This window comes from Terrapene carolina, unplaced genomic scaffold, assembly GCF_002925995.2.
Source record: "Terrapene carolina triunguis isolate 2854851 unplaced genomic scaffold, T_m_triunguis-2.0 Scaffold34021, whole genome shotgun sequence".
Lineage (NCBI taxonomy): Eukaryota > Metazoa > Chordata > Testudines > Emydidae > Terrapene > Terrapene triunguis.
The window spans coordinates 3,053,393-3,077,226 of NW_020698372.1; the positions used below are offsets into that span (position 1 = coordinate 3,053,393).

Sequence of the window (23,834 nt, forward strand, 5' to 3'; positions counted from 1 at the left end):
GGCCGCTGGCCCCGCTCAGTCTGCTGATGGTCTGGGATACCGGCCACTGGCCCTGTGCCAACCAGGGTCCTGGCCCTGCTCAGTCCACTGCCAGCCTGGGATACCAGCTGCTGGCCCCGCTCAACCCACAGCCAGACTGGGATTCCGGCCACCGGCCCCCTGCCAGCCAGGGTCCTGGCCACCGGCCCCGTTCATCCCACAGCCGGCCTGGGATACCAGCCGCCGGCCCTGCTCACCTTGCTGCACTATTATTTACTTTACATACAATAATAGTTTAGTTATATAATATAGACTTATAGAGAGAGACCTTCTAAAAACGTTAAAATGTATTACTGGCACGTGAAACCTTAAATTAGAGTGAATAAATGAAGACTTGGCATCCCACTTCTGAAAGGTTGCTGACCCCTGATCTAGACCATACCAGACAGGTGTTTAACTAACCTGTTCTTAAAAAGCTCCAATAATCGCAATTCCACGACCTCCTTAGGTAATTTGTTCCAGTTCTTAACAACCCTGACAGTTAGGAAGTTCTTCCTAATGTCTGACCTAAATCTCTTGCTGCAATTTAATCTAATGTACCCATCTTTCTGTTGTTGAGAAAGATAGGTTTGGCCTGGCTGTTTAACGTGTTTGAATGTTACAGTGCAACCCAGTTACAGTGCAATAGAATGAAAGTTTTGAATTTTCAGTGCATTTCAATGTGCAAACATTTTACAGTGAATCTTACTATTGAACTTTACTATTTCTATCACAGTTTAATATACTGCCTTGGTACACCATCTTCACTGTATTTGCAAGATGTCAGTTTTGCCCACAATAGGAAATCTTGTTAGCAAGTATACAGCCCACATTGCAGCATCGGTTCTCTATATTTTTTAATGTTGTTGTTGTTAATGTCTTTTTGAGAAAGTATCTTTCCGTGTTTTGGAAAAAGATTCTGCTGCATTAAGCAACATTCTTCAGAAAGTTCCTCTTTTTATAGACAGTGGGCGTTGAGTTGTGATTGCTTCTCTCTTGTTAAAGGGGATGCAAACATCCAGATTTCCAGTATCTCGGAGGAGTTAGCAAAGAAAACTGAAGATGCTGCCCGGCAACAGGAAGAGATCACCCATCTTCTTTCTCAGATAGTTGATCTACAGAAAAAGGCAAAATCTGTAAGCAATAATGTTTGTTACACCCCTCAGGAACTTTTCCTTTCTCTCCCATGTGTGGCAGTCTTGTTTGACTTAAATCTCTTGCATGGTCATTTTTTAATGTAAAAAGCAGACCTGCCTTTAAGATTTTTCTTATAGAAAGATATGGATACCTGATTTACCCATTTTATATTAAATATAATGCATCAAAAACAATGGTTAAATTCATCTTGAAAGAGGTGATATTCTGACATTGATTTCAGCAGGGTAGGATTTCACCATAGCTGTTTCAGATAGAGGATATCCACTGATTTCCCAGAGCCTAGATGTGAATTTGGGAGGAGAGAAATATTTTAATAGTGGATGCAGTCTCATGACCGTTTAACCAATACAGATACATATATAATATAAATGTCCCGCAAGAAGGAGAGTGGGAGAATTTCACTATTCACATAATTAAGAGCTGTCCTGGAAAAAAGCATGTAATCATTGTATTAGTGTGTCTATCACTGTTTGGTGTATTTTAGTGTGCAGTCGAAAATGAAGAACTTGTCCAGCATTTGGGAGCAGCTAAAGATGCCCAGCGTCAGCTCACGGCAGAAGTAAGTATCATGGGTAATACTAGAATGATTTGGTAATAGGACAGCAGCTTTTCACTTCTAAATTACCAGTTTAATCCAACCAAGACTGCTAATGACAAAAAAAGCTTTTGGCCCCTCATGACTGGTCTATGTGAAATGAGTTCTTGGTCCCAGTCCATTTCTCGATGCAGCAATGTATTCCTCTCAGACAGGTCCCTGTTCCCATAAACATATGTACAAGTGTGTCCGCGAGCACACACAATTGACATGAAATGGCGATCTTGTTAGCCATCTCGGGAAAACAAGGATTGAAATGGGGTAGGAGGTATAACTAACTTCTGCACCTATTGTGGTTGGCACCTTTAGGTTATGGGGTAGGCCTGTTAGCAGAGTGAGGGACAACCTGGGGAAATTTGCATTTACTGTACTCACAAAGAACAATCCAAAATTGTCGATCAGTTACCTCTCATGGGCACTACATTCACATACAAAAAGTGTGTATATATTTAAAAAAAAAAAAAAAAAAAAAAGCTAAAGGAGACTATTTAAATATTAGATTAACATTATAATGTAAGTAGTTATGGAAAACTGTCTTAGAGTGGCCTTGATTTAAGATTGTGTCTAAATACTTTAGAACACTAAAAATCTCATTAAAATATTCTTTATCTCTTATAGTTTTTGCCATTATAGTTGCTATACTTGTTGCATATGCATTTCATATGCACAAATAATAATATCTAGTTATTGCAATTTACGTATAAATACAGCATTTGTTCTCTTTTTAAACAGTTTCCCACCCCCAGTAGTTAAAGTAATTGTGGCACTTGCAGGGCAATTGTGCGGCCCACAGTGTGTTGGAATCTTTCTGACTATGCTTGTTACAGTTACGGGAGCTGGAAGACAAGTATGCAGAGTGCATGGAAATGCTTCATGAGGTGCAGGAGGAGCTGAAGAACCTTCGGAACAAGACGATGCCAAATGCCATATCACGTCGCTACCACTCGCTAGGCCTCTTCCCCATGGTGAGAAGATGTTTAAATGTGCTTGTACAATGCCAAGCGTAATGGGTTTATGATCAGCGTGAAACCTCAAAGCGCTACTACAATACAAATAATGAAAAAAATACTACATAAAAATTTTCCAGAGCAATTTTGCTCTGCTACACTGGTATGGATCTCTGAAGTAATTCCATTGATGTCAGTGGCACAGATTTACCGAATGACTGCAGTGAAGATGTGTGAAAGTTACACCAGTGTAACTAAGCAGCAGAATCTGGCTCTGTCATTTTCTCCATTTCTCACTGTTTCTCCATTTCCCACTGTCGAGAGAGAGCAATAAAAAACTTCTTGTGACTAGAGCATCTTCGTACACTCATAGTAGATCCCCAGTGAAGTTTGTAGTTTGCTTTTCTTACATTCCCTTTTTAATATCCAGTATGGGCCAATTTAAAACACATTTAAGATCCAGGTCTCCTCAAATACAACTGGTTATTGTACAAATGCAGCTGGTAGCTGCTTGTGAAATGCGTGAGCTAAGAAGGAGTTGTATACTTTGTTAAAATTTTTTTTTTCAAATGATTAATTGGTCAGGGAAAAGAAAGTCACTTAGGATGTTGGATGTTAAGCATTTAATGGACTTGGGGACTTACTAGCATTTAACTAAGCAATAATAAAAATTCAGGGGATTAGTATCCAGTTGTAAAGACTTGATGGCCCAAAGTGCAGCCCAGAGCTTTTAAACACTGCTGAGACACTAATAACCTTGGAAACACATTGTGCCAAGGTAGTCATTACAATTTTATAAGCAGTACATTAAAAAAAGAAAACCTATGAATATATTCTAGTTTTAGTGTGTGAAAGAAAAAGTGGGGGAAAAACCCACCCACTCTACTATTAAATATGTAATGACTTGTACATGAAGGGAAGCATGATTTTATGCCAGAAATACAGGACTGGAAGTCAGGAGATGTAGGTTCTGTTATCACCTATACACATACATTTTCTTGGCATCTTTGAGCAAGTCACTTAACCTCCCTGTACCTCCATTTCCTTCACATCTTCTCTACCTTGCAGTGGTGTTGTGATGCCATTTGCAATAATGTTTGTAAAGCACTCATCCTATGGTAGGCACTATAGAAGTACAAATAGTAATTATTATTTGTTATTACATCGGCCATTCATATTTTTTGCTTAGTCTCCCAACACTGAAATCTGTTTTTAATTTTAGAACTTGATTTCTAGCAAGAAAAGTAGAAATATTACTGAATTGTGGGAATAATAATAATTAATAATAATTAATGGAGATATCTCCTAGAACTGGAAGGGACCTTGAAAGGTCATCAAGTCCAGCCCCCGCCTTCACTAGCAGGACCAAGTACTGATTTTGCCCCAGATCCCCAAGTGGCCCCCTCAAGGATTGAACTCACAACCCTGGGTTTAGCAGGCCAATTCTCAAACCACTGAGCTATCCCTCCCCCCCAATATTAATTTCATGATATGACAAGAGTTTCTTTGTTTTTGATAGGACTCTTTGGCAGCAGAGATAGAAGGATCAATGCGAAAAGAACTGCAGCTGGATGAACCAGACTCTCCTGACGTAACGTAGGATCAATACAATTGGCTCCTATATTCTGTGTTTAAAAAAAAAAAAAAAAAAAAGTTGATGCAGTTGATTGTATCCAAAATGTATTACCATTTGATAGAAGAATAATGACTCCAGGGTGAAATGAAGAATCTTTCAAAATCCAGTTCCTAGTAGAACTGCTGTCCACATCACAAAAATTGTCATCGCTGTAGATGCTTGCTTGTTTTTCCAAGAAAAGACAGTAGGCCTGGAAGCTGAGCTGCCCTCTCCTCCCAGGGTTGAGGAACATTGACATCGTGGTTTGGGGAAGCTTTCACTGTTGTGGATAAAGGACTCTCATCTTCAATTTTGCTGTCTTACATTTTTCAGTAGTGCTAAACCTATATTTAAAAAAGAGAAATTTAAAAATAAGGCAGTCTTTTAATGAAACATGGAGCCATGAAATCATTTTTTCTCCAGAAAGGATGCAGGCTGAAAGCATGACTTGCCAGTTGTGCCATGCGTTTTGAATGGGTGCATTTAACATGTTTCCTCATTTTCCTGTTTCATTCTAAATGTGAAGTTTACAAGGGTCCTGCACTATAAGAGCCTTTTTAATACAATAGATACAAACATGCCATTTGATAGAACACTTTAGGTGACCTGGTGCATTATAATACAGTTTGGGCTTGCCTGTGTAGACTTGATTTAAATTGTGTTAAAACCACTTCACAGATTTCTACAGATCAGGTTAAAAGGTTGCAACATTCTTTGGTCTCATCTACATAGGCAAGACCAAAGTGTTTAATAACACTGCCACCTGGCACTGTAAAATCTGCTATGTAAATTTGCCCTAAGAGTTCTTGTAAACTTCTCTTTGTTGGTCTTGTGGAAGATGAGAGTAAATAGCTAAATTGGAGGTTTGGAAGGAAATGTTTGGTGTCTTGCCCATAATCATTGGGCACGGGCAGGAGTGGAAACCTATTGCCTGCTTGTTTTTTTTGTAGGTCCCCCTGAAGGAAGGTATGACCAGATGTGAGCTTTTAATGATATATTTCCCCCTGAAATTATTGCTTTAATTCTCATGTGATGGAAATGTGTATACTGAGACAGGGAGTGAAAGGGATAATCTTGAACTGTTACCCTATTAGACTTGCCTGAGTAATGATTTGGAGTGAGTCACTTGGGCCCCTCTCTTCACTAGGGACTAATAGCAGAAATTCCCATCAGTGTGCTGACTGATTGCGCATCTCAAGTGAGAGTCTTCATGTAGACAAGGCCTCAGCACATTCTGGCATTTTTCCCTCCCACATCCATTAAACCTGTTAAGAGTGGTAGCAGCAGTGACAATATATTTAGCTAAAATTCCCAACTGTAAACAAGATTTTGGTTTGAGGTGAGCTGAGTGCAGCACTGTTGTTCATTCCAGAGCCTAAATCCATTGTAGACCAAGGTTGGTACCACTTGGCAGAAAAGAAAAGGCCTTGTCAACTGATGTAAATTGTATATAATCTGCACCAAATTTAACCAGCCTACACTTTTATAAATAGGTGAGGTAATTTGACGTAAACTAATGTTAATTAGGAGAACCTGATAGATCTGTATCCTGACTTAGCCTGAGCTCTCCAAAGAAGGGAGAGATGGTGGAAGATGAAGCCCTGATTCAACAGAACACTTAATTTCAAGTACTTTAAGTGCACTTTGAGTCTGAGCCTATAAGCACAAATGAAGCTTGAACAAAATGAAGTCACGTGTTTCTCATACAAACTCCATGGGACCTGATTCTTCCCACACACTGATGTAACTCCATTGAGGCCTGACTTACATTTGTCTGAATGAAAAGAGACTCAAGCTCCATTAGTATAGATGACACCCCCCCCCCCCCCCCCCCCAAAAAAAATAAGTGTGTAGGTCTTATTTAATGTACTACTTCATCCACAGATTCTTACTGCATGTAATTAATGTTTTGTGCCACCACTACCAATCCCCTCCAGCTATTTGTCAGTGAAATATTATCTGTATTATCCACTCTGTCTTTTTACATTCCCTCTGTTGTATGTTTGCCCTTGTTAATAGTGAACAAAAAAAGGCAAAAAATCCTCTTGGACAACCTCACGCTATTTTAGGGGTACTCACAGTTTTGTGAGATACTTAAGGCATGTTATTGTAGAGCTTCTGCACTAAGGACACAGCTGTTCAATACTCACCAATTGGACAAACAAATATGAATCATAACAAAGAGCTCATGTGAATCTCCTGATTAATTATTATACCCTTGCAATCTAACTGTGGAAAATGGAAGCTTGGGGTGTGGGAGGGGATGAAGGAGGGGCTCCATAAGTGTGTAGTCTGAGTGCTGGTTGAACCATGCGGTGGGGCCTCCTGTGACATGCCACCTGCGGTAGAACAGGTTTATTTTTTTAATCTCTCAAAAGTTCCCCCCTTATTTTACTCTTGAATGAAAACAGTTATAAAGTCAGGAGGACTATGGAAAAAGAGAGAGAGAACTTTAAAAGTAAGTCAGAATTGAAGCTTACCAGCCTAGACAGCATCTCTCTCCTGACTTGCTGCATCCTCTTCCTGCATATGAAATAAACTGACTATTTAAAAAAAAGACAAGGTTACAATAGACCAAGACCTAATGTTTCAAAATTGAATTGTACTTCAGAATTTATGAGAGAATGTTACATGGTTTGGCTTGAATGTTGTTTTGGCACAAATCATGTTTTGGAAACTTGACTATTGCAAGTATAAGACCCAAAGTATGTTAGGAAAGGTGTCAAGACTGGATGTGTAACTGTGATGTAATTGATCAGTACTGATCCATTCCTGTTTCTCTGATATTCAGTGTTTTAAGGCACAGTTTTTCTTGGTGTTGTGGTTACTGACTGTCCGTGTATTTTATCAGTCACCAGAAGCGGGTCTTTGAGACTGTGAGAAACATAAACCAAGTTGTCAAGCAGAGATCCCTGACTCCATCTCCAATGAATATCCCAGGATCTAACCAGTCTTCTGCAATGAACTCAGTCATTTCTAGCTGTACCAGCACTCCACGTTCCAGTTTCTATGGGGGAGACATCTCCAACAATGTGATAGACAACAAGACCAATAGCATCATTCTAGAAACAGAATCCTCTGATATTGGGTCAGTATTACCTAGCTAGGATGCACTATTGTTTTCTAATATATATGAGGCAGGCAAAGCATTTTAATGTTTATCTCTCTTCCCTTTAAATCATTTGTCACAGTTAACATAATGGCCTACATTTTATAAAGTTACCAGATGGTGTGCATCAATGTTTGAGCACTCAACTTGAGACAGCATGATAAAGGGAGCCTGATTTTCAGTGCAACAGAATGAGGCATCTAAAATGACTAGTCACTTTTGAAAATGCAAGCCAACATTCTTAACAAATGATATTTGACCAGTTTGCATTACCATGTGAGAGGTTTGTTCTACATGCAGTTACAGCTAACTCTCTTGATCCTAAAGAAGGTGAAGGTGACTTATAAAAACTTGTAAGTAAAACTAGCCAGGGCCTTGCTTTTCATTCAATATTTGTTTTTCCCCAGTATGCTTTACAGCACAGAGCATACTTTCTAGTAAAATGCTTATTATTAAAACAGTTCACAAAACAAGTGTATGCAGAATTGGAAACCATTTTAAAGACAAGACAAGTGTGTCCTCTCAGACTTCACTGTAAGACTAGCATATTTTGAGATGTGACAAGTGTAAAACTGGTGGTGGTTGAATGCCTGGGAAATAGTAGATGAATTTTAAGCTGTTCTAAGCTTTTTTCTTTCTTTTTTTCCCCTGTTGTGTTTAGAAATGAAGACAAGAATAAGAAGCCTGGAACTCCGGGGACACCTGGTTCTAGTGACTTGGAGACAGCTCTTCGAAGGCTATCCCTTCGGCGAGAGAATTACCTCTCAGAGCGGAGGTTCTTTGAAGAAGAGCAGGAGAGGAAGTTGCGGGAACTGGCGGAGAAGGGTGAACTCCATAGTGGTTCCATTACACCAACAGAGAGCATCATGTCATTGGGAACTCACTCCAGGTTTTCAGAATTCACTGGATATTCAGGAATGTCCATCAGCAGTCGCTCCTACCTGCCAGAGAAGCTTCAGATTGTGAAGCCCCTTGAAGGTGATAATAAAGGGCCTCGGCCTTTATCTGTTCTTCTTAGTGACTCTCTGTGGTCTCTTATCCATCACCGGAAAGCAGGAAATCTCTGTAATACATACTCTTTTTACTTTAGAGATAGTCATCCTCGTTGTTGGTTTGAACTCTTTTAAAACTAAAATAAATTTCCCCATAAGCCTTAAAAGAAGGTGCATTGCATAAAAACAAATAAACCACACCACACAGAGTATAGTCAAGAACACATAGTTCAAAAATACTTCAGTAGAGCCATCATATAACTGACTATAATTGAATCCTACTACTAATGTTTCATGCACATCATGTATGCATAGAGTATTGGGGGGTGCAGGGGAGTTGTGAAAGTATCTAAATTTATCAGAGCAAACCTGGGGAGCATCAGACCCAATCCTGAAAACAGTTATGCATGTTAATATTTTTATTCTCACGAGTAGTCCTGTTGGTTTTGATGGAACTACTGACATGAGTAAGTAAGTGTTTGTTTTCAGGATTGAGTCTCAACTTTTTTACCTCTGGACCTGAATTCAAAAACTGTAAAGGCTTTGGTCTCACATGTAAATGACTTGTTAGATCTCAGCCATGCTTCTTGTATTTCTCCCCATCACAAAACAAAGCAAGGTAATTGGTGGTCTGTACTCAGGACTAGAGTATCAGTGCTGTTGCTTTTCAGGGCTTAAAGCACATTTCCATCGATGTGTTGTGTGTGCCTGGCTCTATTGAATGCTTTCAGTTTTCATCAGCTATTTTGCCATAGTGTGATTTCATGTGTGCAATTATGTAAATCCTGTTAGGAGCCTCCCTTCTGCTTAGTGTTTTTGTTCTTTGTTTTCGTGGTTTTTGTTTTTTACGGAGCTTTACTATTTCATGGAATGGTCCATGCATGTTTTAATTTCACCAGTGAACTTGCAGCATTTCCTTTAAAAATAAAATTAATGAATCTTCAAGCAGCATTTCTCAGACAAAGCATTTCTCATGATTATCTTCAATGGAGATAAAGCTTATTTTTTTCCGGGAAGAAATTGTCATGCTGCACCTACTCAAATGACTCTCTAGCCATAGTACTTAACGTGTCCTCTTTTTATGTGGTATCATTTCTGTTTTCATGATTGTTTTCATGTAGTAACCATTTGAAGTTCTTGTATTGCTTTTAGAAAAGGGATGTTCAAATTTCACTAAACACACATATTGGTTGCTAACATTGTAATAGGTTTCTGTCATCCAGGTATATCCTTGCTTTTTCCTTCAATAAACTCTTTCAGTCTTCATGATCTTTCTATCTGTCTGTCTTTTTAATTTTCTCAGACTTGCTCCATGTTCTTCTTTGTGGGGGAGCATGCTGTGAGGGGAGCAGGGAAGGGGTATTGTTCTTACCAGATCATTGTCTTTCCCTTGAAATTTCTTGATCATTTTCAGCACATTTTTCATAGTCCACTAGTAACGTGCTTATATCTCTGTCCATTTTCTAATTTTAATGATATACCATCTTTTAAAAAATAAGTGATTGTGATTCCATGTACCATTCAGATCAGATTCTTCTCCTTTACATTTTTTTCTTAAATTTAGAAAAAAAATTGGATCATTATTGTGGAGCAAATAAGTATTGAATATTTTTTCCCTGACTAACATAAGTGTAATTCACTATATCTTTACCGAATTTTGTTATTCAGTAGTTATTAGTGTTTTTATATCTTAAGGGTATACGTGCCATAGAAATCCAAACAAATTACAGTCAATGCTTTGTTAATCCACTTCAAATTTAGGTGATTTCTATTCCTTTGAAACAGTGTTGTAAATCATAGTAAAAGAAATAGTGGATTACACTTAGTGGTGAAGACATTATTCCCATTCTCCTCTTCCCTTTAATCAGGTATGGTTAAAAAGGGAAAAGTGCCTTTCTTACACGTTTAGACAATAGTGGGACTATCTCTTTGCATTGCATCAGATTGTTCGTTTTTGGTTCATCTTTTTTTTTTTTTCTTAATCCAGTTTCCTTAGTTTTCTGTATCCATAGCATCTTGCACCATAAGTGCCATGTGTAACTCCACAAATCCACTGAAAGTATGCATTCATGGCTCAGTCATTCATTATCCATCTATCAGTGATGGCACCTTCATGTGCCACCTTCCCTTGGCCCACACAGTACACAGATCAAATTGCTTCTCAGCTTTGATCTTCCACAATAAATTCGTGAACAGTTACGCATGTGAATAAAGCAAATAAAATTTCAGTTCTCCTCAGTGATTCTGCAGTCTAATTGTTCTACTCCATAGTTCCACTTACTCTGATTTTCCTTCTGATAATTTATAATTTACAAGAATTTGGTGTAGCAGACACTTCTTAAAGCAGCACTGCTTTCCACGCTCATTGTTTTTGAATGATGGATGAGTCTTAAAACAATTTTCTGCATTTTTATTGCTTTCCCTATATCTGACTATAAGAGAAAAGCTATGTTGCCTTCTGCATTTGCAATAATTTTTCAGGAAAAAAAAATTAAATCCAGAACATTATTACTTTTCACTTTTTAAAAAACGTATAATGAAGGAGATACAACATACCACTGTGTAGCACATCACAATGCAGATGTAGCTGAAACTTCCTCCTGTGTGCAGTGAAGTTTACCTGGCTTTGACTTTCATGATTTCTGAAATATGCTGTGATAGTATACATTGCAAATAGAAACACGAGGGTTTGGAATGAAAGTAAAGTTGTCGGGGGTGAATAGATCACCATGGCAAAGATCTCATTTTGCCCACTGACTGCTTTCTTTCTACAAAGTTGCTACAAGATGTGGATTTTGGTGAGGTCTGAAGTGAAAAGGGTATTTCTCTTCAAAAGTTTTAACATAAGGAGTGAATAGGAGTCAAGGAGTCAACTGTATAGAATTGTACAATAGCACATACAGAGAGATTTTGGTTTCTGTCATTTGCTTTCTGAAACATCCTGTAGGGTGTTTGTGGCTTTTAATAAAAGACACGCTAATATTTGAACACCTCTATTATCCATCTCTTGCAAGAGAGTCTGCACAAAGATAAACTTATATGGAACAGCACAGTAATAAATATTGGGCAGAAAACGTTACTTTTCTTTGTCCATAAACTATTTATTTTCAAATGGTCACATTCACCCTAGTGCAGAGGGCCACCCCAAGGCCAGTGTGCAACTTAGTTCCATCAAACGAGAGACTTAGCTAGAGCATAAGCATTTTGCTGGCCCTCTGTACCAGGGTCAGTTTAATCTAACATGCGTATCTTTGTCTGTACAGCAATACACCTCTACCCCGATATAACACTGTCCTCGGGAGCCAAAAAATCTTACTGCGTTCTAGGTGTTATATTGAACTTGCTTTGATCCACCGGAGTGCACAGCCCCGCCTCCCCGGAGCGCTGCTTTACCGCATTCTATCCGAATTCATGTTATATTGGGTCGCGTTATATCGGGGTAGAGGTGTACTTGAATGATTCTATTATTGATTTTTTCTGTGATACAAGCTGAAAATGTTGATTTCAAAACACAGTGGGCTAGATTCATTCCTGGGGCAACTCATTTATTTCAGTAGTGCTAAACCAAGAATAAATATGGCCCATTCTTTTTCAGTCACTGTTCCCAAAAGTCCAGTTACTATCCAAAATATATTTTATGTAGTTTGTTATTATTGATGTAAAGTAATAATTTACTCTGTGGGTATTTTCAGACACATGACATTAATTCATCTAAGACAACCCCTCCACAATATTATGGTCCGATAGGTTTTTCATGTAGAAGACCAAGTAACTGAAAATTGATAGTCTTAAGTACCACCTTGAAACCAAACACACTATTTATTGCACTGTATCACATTGAATAAACATCATGTTCTGATAAGAAGAATTGAATAATTTTCTTGCTTGTGTGAACTGGAATGTTCTCAAGTATGTCACCAGCATGGGATCTGAAGCAAATTACCTCCATTTTTTTCTATACATTATAAAAGAGTAATTGATGTGGGCTGATCAGAGTACAGTTTGAGTTCTTGGATTTTTTTGTAGGGTTTAATCCTACTCCCAATGAAATCAATGATAAATCTTCCACTGATTTCAGTGGGTGCAGGATCAGGTCCATAACCAGCACTCCTGGACTGATGTGTACACTGATGAATTGCTCTTGCTGGCTCATTGTCTCATGTTTCATTGCTCTCTTTAAAATGTACCTTTTTCACACTCAAAATGTTACTTCCCAAGGATGAAATTGCAGGTATAGTAGAGTATGCTTATGTACTAGTGCATTCCAGTAGTATAGAGGCTCAGATAGAGGCTGTAAAAATACCTAGAACCAATAAACAAATCATTAGTGTTTTCTTCCTTCCTTTAAACTTGAATTGATATAATTTTCTAGCATCCTCTATATAATTGTTCTCCTCCCATTAGTCACCAGTAGTAAATTCTAGTGTGTGTTGATATCACCCTTCTTAGGGCAGAAATCTTTGGTGCCCATTTTTCTGACTTTGCCCATTTTGGTAATTAGTATGCTGTTTAAATGTATATTCTCTTCAGTTCTGTATTGTTAGTCCCAGTGTGCATGGTCTGAGAGGAGGATGCCACTACCTACCATCTTTACAATAAGGAAGATTTGGCCCACTGGCTTTGTCTAGTGTTTATGTCATTGCTTTATTTGGTTGGTTTGGGACAATCTAAAAGCCATAATTCTGTGGTCTTGTACAATCCTCTAAATACAAGATCTAAAGACCAAATCCTGGAAGCATGGAGCCAATGGCAAAGCTTCAGTGGGACGAGGATTGAACCCTAGATGAGTGAAATGAGAATATCCAGATGTTCAGCTGAGAGAAATACTCAGGCTTGCTTGCTGATTTTGTTTTTTTTTCTTCCTCTTAAAGGTTCAGCCACTCTGCATCATTGGCAGCAGCTAGCTCAGCCTCACCTGGGGGGAATCTTAGACCCAAGGCCTGGGGTTGTCACTAAGGGCTTCAGAACTCTGGATCTCGACCTGGATGAAGTGTATTGCCTTAATGATTATGAAGAAGATGAGACAGGTGACATTTCTTACAAGGGCCTAACTACCTCGACGCCAATTCAGCACACAGAGACCTCAGGTGAGAGGTCACAAGCACAAGTGACTGTTTCAGACAGCAAGAATAATCCAAGCCAGTCTCAGGCTTTCACAGAGGAGATGCAGGAGTCCACGTCTGCCGATGATGAGGGGTCTGGTGAGGGAACCTCATTAAGTCCAGTAAAATTGACATCTTTACAGGATATTGATTACTGGGCTGTTCTCACATCTTTCCAGAGCATCATCCATAGTGTCACTTTGTGTGTAGCTTCTGCACATTAGTGCGTGCGGTAATTAAAATATGCCCGGTCTAACATTAGTTCACAGTGTTTCTTTCTTTAACAAATCTTCTAATTTGTTTTACATTTTTTAAGGCACATGGTTAATTTTTCCTTTTTAGTTTGATAAGAGAAGGCTGCTAAAAAGAAGTGGTTCATTCAAATGATTAAAAGAGAGACTGGGATTTGTGATATGTATATGTACACACACACACACACTATATATACACTGCATTCTATCTATGTATATAATATTTTTCTAGACATTCAAAAAGGATAATGCCACATTCCTTTAATTCTTGTTTAGAAAAAGATGGATTCTGTAAGGCTAAATGTTGAAAAAAGTGCATCTAAGTTATATTTGTGAAACCAATAGATGTGTCTTCACTTAAAATTAAGCAAAGGAATTCTCCAAATTGAGTGTCCAATTACCTTAAATACACATTTCTTAAAATTTAGCCCATAAAGATTTTTGTCATCCAGTTAAGAATTAAAGGTATTTTGTATGTGGAAGATACAGTAATCACATCTGATTTTCCTTACAAACACCATTTTTTCCCTTCCACTAAACCACTCCCAAATTCTATCCTTAGGACTGAAAGCAACACTGAATACGTTAAATGACTCATACACTGGACATTGTGAGCCATGTCACAGTTTGTGGCTACACAGAGGTTACAAATTGTCTTGTAATGTAGGTATATTGAAATTTATCTTAAAATAGATTCAAGTTTGGAAGGGAAGAGTAGTTTTGTATCTGACAGTTCACGTGTTTTATGGTTTCATACTAATCATTATTCTTTATCAGTGACAAACCCAGCCAATACTGAGGTTTCCATGAAAACTAATTCATGTATATCTAGTCATTTTTACAAATGGCACTTTTCTTTTGGATGAAATTATACTTTGTGTGTGAAATCATAGAAAATTAGATAGCTTCTGAGGGCTGGATCTTACAAGGTGCTTTGAACTTGCCAGGAGGTACTAAGCACCTTCACATCACATAAAGGTGAATGGGAATTCAGCACCTCTCAGAATCATGCCCTAACTTAATATAAGATGCAGTTCTCCCTGTAAATTGTAGCAGGAATCTGCTAGGTGCTGAATGCCTTCAAGTCCTATTGCAATTACAAAAATGGACTTTAGTCTTTGAAATCCATTGCCCAGTGACTGGTATTTATTATGAAGAAAATAAGTGTCTGTGGAACTATTATTAGCTGTAATTAAGCTTGATAAGAAAGCAATTTTTTCTTTCTTTGCAAATTTGGTTTAAAGTTGTTAGAACAGGATTCTCCCTTCCGATTCAGGCGACTCTGACCACCTCAAACAGTCTTCCTAAATTGCTGAATATGCCAAAGAAATTGGCAAGTGTCTAATGCTAAATATGTGAGGAGCCCCACTAGTGATCCCACTGACCACAATGTGACTACTCATGTGCTTAAAGTTTAGGTATGTGCCTAAATACCTTGCTGAATTGGGGGCATGCTGCCCAGATGTTTTAGAATGAATGAGAAGAAACAACTTTAATAAGCAGAAGAAGGAAATCTATGGAAAACTTTGAACCGTCTTCCATCTCTGACTCCTCCTCCAAATGGCACAGCTTTCGGTATAGCCTGTTCTGTCCCACTATGGAGGACCTAATGGCATCAGGGGATCACAGCCAGATTTGCAGTCACTATGGGTCTCATTCAAGTGAAGGGGTGAGAGATTGCAGTGTCCCTTTTTTCTGCATTGGAATGATTCAGCACTTTGGAAGCTACCAACTACGTCTTATCCTGTTAGATGACTGAAATGCAGACTTTACATTGCCAACACGTCATTATTGTACTATTTTTATAGAGCCTTATAACCACTCCCATCTCTTAACAAATGTGGATGAAACATGTAGCTGATGTCAGGTGAAGCTTTGGTATGACTCCTCATGCTTCTTAGAGCATATCTGCCTGACCTCAGCAATCATGAGTTATACACCTTCTACCACAGTTTCCTTTTCAAGAAAAAGAAATTGCTGGAGGAAAAGCTCCTGCAACGAGACAGAAGTAAACCCTGAAAGACTGGATAAACAATGTCTTGTGTAAGCAAGAGGGTTATAACAGGCACTGTGGTTCCTTAATGAAAGGGCCTGATGAACATTCACTTACCTACAGCAATTAAAGAGAGACTCCCATGCGGGGGAACCTCCCAAACAGATCAGTTTACAGTGAAAAGTGCCCTTAAATATTTACTTACAGCTGTGCATATTTTAAATCTAGGGTACACAATCAGTGTTTATCTTTTAGGGACAGTCACTGCAGAAGGATTTATTGGGAGGAATTCATACTATTTTTTCTACTTTGCTGTTCTGTATTTAAATATTGTCAAAACTGCTTTTCTCAACTTATCTTTTCTTCTTGTCTGATCTTGCAATGAAATCGTCAGAGTACAGCGATGTCACAAAAACAAGGCTGATTTCATTACAAGATCAAGCAAGTGGAGAAGGTAGGCTATCAAGGAATAAACTCTTCTCTAAGAACACATGGCTGAATTAAAAGCAAAGGGAATATAGAAAGTAATCTGGACGATCAAATTTCATTTTGTGGAAAAACTCAAGTTTTTTCCATTGTGGAAGCCCCACTTTAAGAGATGTTTGAAGCAAGAAAATACCTTCCTTACAATGCGTCTTGGCAGGCCATAAAAATACTACAACTCCTGAAAATAAGCCCTTACAGGATCATATGCAACAGTAGGATCTTCTTAGCCTTTTGGCCAAGTTTCAATTCATCATACATGTCTACTTCTGAGGATTACATACTGCCCTGCAAGAATGTGATAGGTCTTGTCTACCTCCAAGAACCACATCCTTCCATCAGATGGTTGTGAGGAGCATTTCCAGTTCACATCTTAATGGGCAGCTAACATGAGCTGCTATGATTGCTTTGTGTGGCCTGCTGATGAACACTTATAATGATCATTCTCTTTAAGCGCTAATATCTAGGTTCAAGAGCGCAAATAAGGCTGATGCTTTCTGGTGGTGCTGAAGATGTCTTATGGCCAAAAAAAGGAAGGACAGTGCAGTTTGCCTCCTATCTGGATGATGGGTTGGGACATAAATCTCTGTTGACTAAAGGATTTTCTCACCAGGTTTGAGAACAGCAGCAAATGTAAATGCTTTGAATAACTTCGGCACACGGGACTGGAGTAATACTCGTGGTCATGGTATTAAGATTTTTCAGTACAAATTGAGCCCCTGACCCTGCAATTTGCAATATATGGGTGAACTGCTGTGCCCACAGAGCACTCCAGGTTACATGTGGACACAGCCGTCTGCCCAGGCATTGTAAATTGCACAATCAGGGCTGTAAACAATATCCAGATTCTCTGGGGAAATATGTATTCTCTTGCCTGGAGATTTTCAACATATATTGAAATAGCGAGGATATTAAATGGGTATTGTCAAGTTAAAACCCATACATTTTAAACAATAGCTTTATTTGTGCCAATAATACCTGAGATTATTAAAACTGAAAGCACTTAAACGTCTATTTTTTTTCACCTTTTATGCTGTTTCTTTCCTTTTTTTAAAAAAAACCTTCATTGTACCAGACTAGTCCATTTCAGTTTGTAGTCAGATTGTCTGGTTCAGGTACTCGGACAATGCTCTTTCGCTGAAGTTTTCAGAACCACTAAAGAATATTTCACTGAAATAAAGGCTGATTAGAAGTGCTCTACACTGCATATTTGTAAATAATTGGTTAATAGGAAAAGTGCCAGTAGATGGCATTCAAGAATATGTAGCATAGTTCCTGGGTTAAGTAACTTGTGCAACAAAATCACATTGAATATATTTCTGTACGTTCTTTATTAAAAAAAACCCTTCATTTTGGGTCTAAAATGTGACAGAATCCTTTTATGAGACAGAAGGCATTTCGCATGGAGACTTCCTTATATAGGTCCTAAGCTAGCAAAGGACTTAATATACTTTAAGCATATGAGTAGTCCCACTGCAGTTAACAGGACTACTTATGATTAAAGTTAAGTGCATATTTAACTGTAGGCTGATTCAGGGTCATAGGGATTGATCCTGCAGCTCTTCATTTGCATGAGGTTACTTGTGTGAAGAAGGATTCCAGGATCAGGCCCATGCACTCATTCCTTTTTCAAAACTTGGCATCTAATGGTAGAGAGAAGGGGAGTTTTTCAAAACACGTGCCTAAAATGGTGGAAGTACATAATGAATGCCTTAAATCTGGTTGTTTTTAGGAAGACTAATATATACCTACAAGAGATTATTAGCAATGTATGGAAAAGGAATAAAAATACACTAATATCTATTTAAAACAAGATGCTGATGCACATTTGTATTATCTTCTCGAAGATGGTATAAATATTTGAAAGGAAGTTTTGTAAAAGGAAGAGTTGTCAATATTAATTTTTGCTTATTGCTGTTAAAAGTATTACAGTTTGACTCAAATATCCTTGCCTGCCTACAATCAGGTAGAAGCCAGATTAATGATTAAAAAACGTGAAACCTCTTCATTTCTGTACTCTATGGTTGTATATTTTGTGACAAGCAGACCTCAGCCTAGAAAAATCATACCCACATAAATAGTGTTTGATACCAGTACCCTTGCTGAACTAATGTATCTGCTTCCATTACAGGCTATTCATTTGAATAATTGCTCACTCATTAAACCCATTCTTGCTCAATTATTTAATGTTTTATTCTTTGTTTCTAATGCAAGGTATAGTTAATGTGTTATGTAACACAAATAAGAAATCATTGATATACTATCTTAGGCATTGTTAAGATATGCGTTGAGTTTTTTTGTTTGTTTGGTGGGTTTTTACTATAAAACCCATTAATAGTAACCAATTAAAATAACATGACTAATATTGAGTCTTTGACTCAGTCTCTCCACCAAAGCCAGGTAATTCTGTCCTTCCTCCTCTAGTGTCTAAGGATTTTAACTCATGACAGAGAACGCAAGAAAGCTTGCTGTTCAGAGAGCCATTCATTGCTCAAGCACAGAATGGTGGGTGGAGAAGAAGCTCCAGAACATCACTTTTGAAAAGAGATGGAGGTAGAAGTACCTTGCTTCTCCATCCAAAATTTTTTTGCTGGTGGAAATGCATAGATGACAAAATGGTCAATTTTTGGGTTATCACAGAAAAAATATTATGTAGACACTTGCCTGTGGATCAGTCAGGGTTATGTCCTCTGAACAGCAGAGAGACCCAGATAATCGTAACATGGGCTGTCAGCCCCCTTTACAAGGGCTGGTTCTGGCAGACTATCCCAGTTTGATTTTTGACTCCAGCAGACATAATTAGGCTGCCTGACGTAGGCTTTCAGCTGTTAACTTCCCATTTCTGGCCCTGTTTCCTATCAGCAGAATTAGTCTGCTATAGATTCACCAGCAACAGAGAAGGTAAAGCTCCTTGGAGGGGACCTTTCTCTCTCCGTGCCAGAGCTGCCATCTTCCATTGTCCAGGAGAATAAGCCATGCTGAGTTGTAGGAAGTACCTGAAACATCCACACCGCTGTGCTGTGTGTCACTTGATGACACAGATGATGGTTTTTGCCAGGCTGTCTAGGTTCAAGCATTTCTCCTCCCCTGTGGGGTATGTTAATGATGACGCACTAATAATGGATGCAGGGCCCTTGGACTTCATATTTCATATCAAAATAGCACTATCGAAGAAAAGATGCCCTCACAAGGGTCTTGCATTACTAGTCATCCTCCTTCCTTCCTTCCCATCCCCTCTAAAGCAGCCATGACTTTTATTTCACTGCCGCGATAAAAGAAATATTTAATGCTTTAAACACTTACTGACTGCACCAAAGAGATCAGCTAGTTCCTCCCAACTACAGTTCACCCTCCCATCCCTGCTTCCAGCCAACCCCTGCTAAAGAAGGCAAAGGTGAATGTGGCTTCAGACCCTAAAGAGAGCAAGTGTCCTTTTGCGGAAGAGTAGTGAGGGAGGTGATCCCATGCTCTAATCAAAGACCAGGAACTAGATCCTTTCCTCAGCACAAGCCCACGTACAAAATGCTGGACAGAATGGCTCACTCCAGCTTTTAAAAAACACAAACCTAGTCTCTAAGGCCTCCTAGATGTCTTGTGGGCATCCAAGACTGATTCACCCCTCCAAGTCCTCCACCTATTTCAGGGGAACTATAGATCTGATGAGAGAAATATTCTGTAGTGCAAAGACCTTCAATGCATTCCACTCAGTGCAGCCTCTCACAAGATCAATCAACATCCTTGGCATAATGGAGAACAAGAGTCTGGACCCAATATTATATGTTAATGTGTTTGTTAATTTCAGTATTTTTTTTTCCATTTCTTCCACTAACCAAATTTGTCCAGTGCTCTGTGAGCGAGGCAGGCCCTAGGCTCTGCTACAGCCCATTTGTGCCTCTCTGGTGGCACAGAGGGGCTGTAAAACCAGATTAAATGGCCAATTGAGTGTTCCCCTAGCATTGGGAGCATGGCCAGAGTGTGTCTGCACTGTGCTGTATCTAGCTGTCAGAATGGCCCCTCGAGGCTGTGGAGAGCCTGGTTGAACCTGAAACAGGCTGCTCTAAATTGCACTGATTGGTATAAAATCACTTTTGCCCCTCGAGAATTTCTTGTGACATTTTTTTTAACAAATTGTGTTTTGCACAATTTCTCTGTTTTCATCCCACTGTGAATTTTCGTTGCTAATTATTAATGTCTTTTTTAAAAGGATTATTGATAAAAGTACAGAAATGGTCAGGGGCTCTAGCAGGTGACCCTGTAATGAAATGTATATAAAACAGACTGAGGCAGGATTTTGAAGATACCCTGCCACCCATCAGCATTGCAGATGGAATATGCAGGAGAGAGCAGAGCATTTTCCTCCTCTTAAATACAGTTGGCTGTTTTATCTTGATCATTTGATGACTTCTGCAGAAAAGTATTGTTTTAAACGTAACAGGCCAGATCCTCAGCTAGTGTAAATCTACATAGTCCCCTTGAGTTCCACACCAATTTACACCAGCTCAGGATCTGACCCTTGTTCTGAAGGATGGTTTGCTTAGGAATAAGTCTTTGTTTGCATTTCCTGAACTTTGGGAAGTACTGATCATTTACAATGATGGGTTCTTACTCTCTTCATATTGTGTTCAAAGGATGGAAAATGCTACGGCAATCTGATAGACTTCTTTGTTGACTGATGGAGGATGAAGCTGGTCCACGTTCTCCTAGTGGTATTTTGGAGGGTTAAATCTATGGCTTTGAATACTGATTTCTCTTTAATCATTTTGATGTATCCCTTACTATTGGGATCAGTGACTTCTGTACTTTTAGCAGCCTTTTCCTATCTCATAGACTCATTAATTACGAGTTTTGCTTTTGCTAATGCAGCTAGATCTTCAATGTGCCCATTTCAAATCTGAGGGGAAGCACAATTGGTGTCTTCTTCAATGACTACTGCAATCAATAGGGGAGGGAAATGCAATTACTGTTCTGTATCCATGTGCATAATTGGGCTGGGCTCACAATCTCAAACCAGCATTGCATTGTTCTGTTTTTATTCATCATCTAGCAAGAACAGTTTTATCTCTGCTTTGTCTGTCCTTTTATGTTTTCACCAAATAACCTTTTTCATGTCTGTTATTTGAGATCTTTCACCAGCTTTTATTTTAATTTTTCACAATATGCAGAGAATCATGATTGCTAGGCTGTGCCCACTTATACAGTAGATAAATACATTGCTCACCCTAATCTCTAAAGCAACGGGATTCCTGAACCGTCATAATTATCATCTGTGGAGGTGAAGTAGAACTGGTTGCCTTTTTATTTATTTATTTTTATAAATACCATACTAACAACCAAACTTGCTAACAGGACACACCCCAGTGTGTTTAACCAAAAACATTATCTTCCATTGATACATGGCACTATTTCCTATTATTAAAATGATGGAGAGGCTAGCTTCATAGTGAATCACCTGTCATGTGCTTAGACACTTGTTTCTGTTTTCACCTTTCACTATGCCCATGCTTTCTCTCGCACCTTATACCCTGTTGATCTCCTACTTTCTTTAAGGACTGTCTGGCTGCACATGAGTATTTGAGCTGTAATATTTTTCAAATGAAAGAGGAAATACAGCCACAATCAGAACCTGCCTTGCTTATTTCTGAGAATCTCTGGAAGTTTTGAATGGTGTGTGGTGTCTGTTCAAGGCAATCTATCAAGCAGTCACATACTGCAACAGTAAAATGTGGCCTAGTCAGGAAATGCCTCAGAGGGCTTGGGGGGGGGGGGGGGGGGAGGGGTGGAATCACGCGCATGTTTTATTGTGCATGTTGTTTTGGCCACCACTAATTTTTAAAAGCTCAGATCGTAAATAAGAGCCTATGCAATCATGATATCTTTGATTATAGTATTTAACTTCTTTGGTTGTTCCTCAAGCTTCTCAGATGCATGGCTCCTAAACTTTCTGATTAGTTTGCAATGGAATATATTCCACAGCTGCATTTTATAGCAAATAAAAAATAAATAAATAAACCCCACACAACACACCACTCTGCTAAGAACTTAAGTACATCAGCTTAACCACTTAATGTTTCTTTTCCCTACAAACCAGATCACCTCCTTTCCCAGATTATCTATACTGTCATCAGAATGTAAGAGCTGACATTTTTACAATGAAGTAACCATTGGCGGTACCAAAATGTTTTTCTATATCTGTCACAACATATACTTATGAATAATCAAAAATTGCTATCTACTGCAGCTGTGGATATTCTGCCTTAAAAAACAAGGAAATGTCTCAGATGTACAGTAGTGGATCCAAAATTTTAAAATGATCCTGTCTATGGATGTGAAAGTCAGATAGAGAGGAGTCACAATACGTCCTGAAACTTACTAGTAAGGGTTTCTGTAGCTTTAACCTACATAGCATAGCTGGATCCATTACTGAAATGAAAGGTAATGGGGATGCCTTTGCCTGGATCAATCCAGAAGCTGAATTGCATTGAGTGTTCGGGATGTTGTAGATGCTCTGAAACCTTGTCTGCACTGGGAATGTTTTCCTATAATTTCCCACTGTTGCTGCCACTGTCAAGGGTGTTGGTGGTGGCGGCAGCTGGCATTTTAAGTACTGTATCATCTGAACCTGTTCGGAGCAAGATTTGACAGCACCGGTGAAACTAGACTGGTGAAAGTAATGGTGGGAAAATTTAGCAACTATTTTATTATTGTCAGAATAAACTTAGAGTTGTGGAGATTGGTTTGCAGAATGGGTGCCAATTCCAATAACCCGGTAAGCTTGTATATTTCACCTTCCCTGCATTGATCCAGTCCAAGGTATCACATCACTTTTTGCATCTGTTTGTGAGCACACCAAACTTTTTATTTTCCTTTTATATATAAATGCAAAGAAATTGATTTTTTTTTTTTTTTTTAATTTAGTACATCATCCTGGGAAGTGCATGTCACAAACCAACTCCACCTTCACCTTCACCACCTGCCGCATTCTGCACCCTTCTGATGAGCTCACACGAGTCACTCCAAGGTAAGGGTTTTCAATGACACACACAGTTCAGGGATGCCACAATCCTGTGGCGAGGAAAAAGCAAAGAAGTGGCGTAAGCAAGGGAATAGTAATGATATGCATGGGGGTGGCGGAGAGAGGGAATAACAAACCCAAAATGTGTTCTCCCCTTCCTCCAGCTCCCTGTCAAATCTCTCAATCTCCTCCCGTTCTAACAGCAGCGGCTCCAGGCACCAGCGCTCCAAGCGCGTGCCTGGGGCAGCAAGCCGCGGGGGACAGCCTGCCGGTCCCTGCGAGGGCGGCAGTCAGGCAGCCTTCGGTGGCGTGCCTGTGGGAGGTCCGCCAGTCCTGCGGATTCAGCGGCAGGTACACCAAAGCCATGGGACCGGCGGACCTCCCGCAGGCATGCCTCTGAAGATTGCCTGCCTGCCTGCCGTGCTTGGGGCGGCAAAAAAGCTAGAGCTGCCCCTGCATTCTGAAAGGATGTGTAATGCCTGGCTTTACAAAGCCAATTGAGATATTGCAGAATCTACCTTCTGTTATTCAAATCTGGCACAGGTTAGAAGTGATTAAC

The 23,834-nt window shown here is 39.2% G+C and overlaps 1 protein-coding gene across 1 annotated transcript in view; it reads left to right on the top strand.

Annotated features, from left to right (window-relative positions):
* LOC113405017 (trafficking kinesin-binding protein 1-like) overlaps positions 1-23,834 on the top strand; it is a 118,016-nt gene that overhangs the window by 87,792 nt on the left and 6,390 nt on the right. The window contains exons 8-15 of the mRNA XM_026663870.2: positions 1,024-1,154; positions 1,661-1,735; positions 2,599-2,736; positions 4,238-4,314; positions 7,185-7,421; positions 8,104-8,420; positions 13,306-13,635; positions 23,179-23,281. Of these exons, the coding sequence (XP_026519655.1) occupies positions 1,024-1,154; positions 1,661-1,735; positions 2,599-2,736; positions 4,238-4,314; positions 7,185-7,421; positions 8,104-8,420; positions 13,306-13,635; positions 23,179-23,281 (1,408 nt within the window). The remainder of the gene's footprint in view (positions 1-1,023; positions 1,155-1,660; positions 1,736-2,598; positions 2,737-4,237; positions 4,315-7,184; positions 7,422-8,103; positions 8,421-13,305; positions 13,636-23,178; positions 23,282-23,834) is intronic.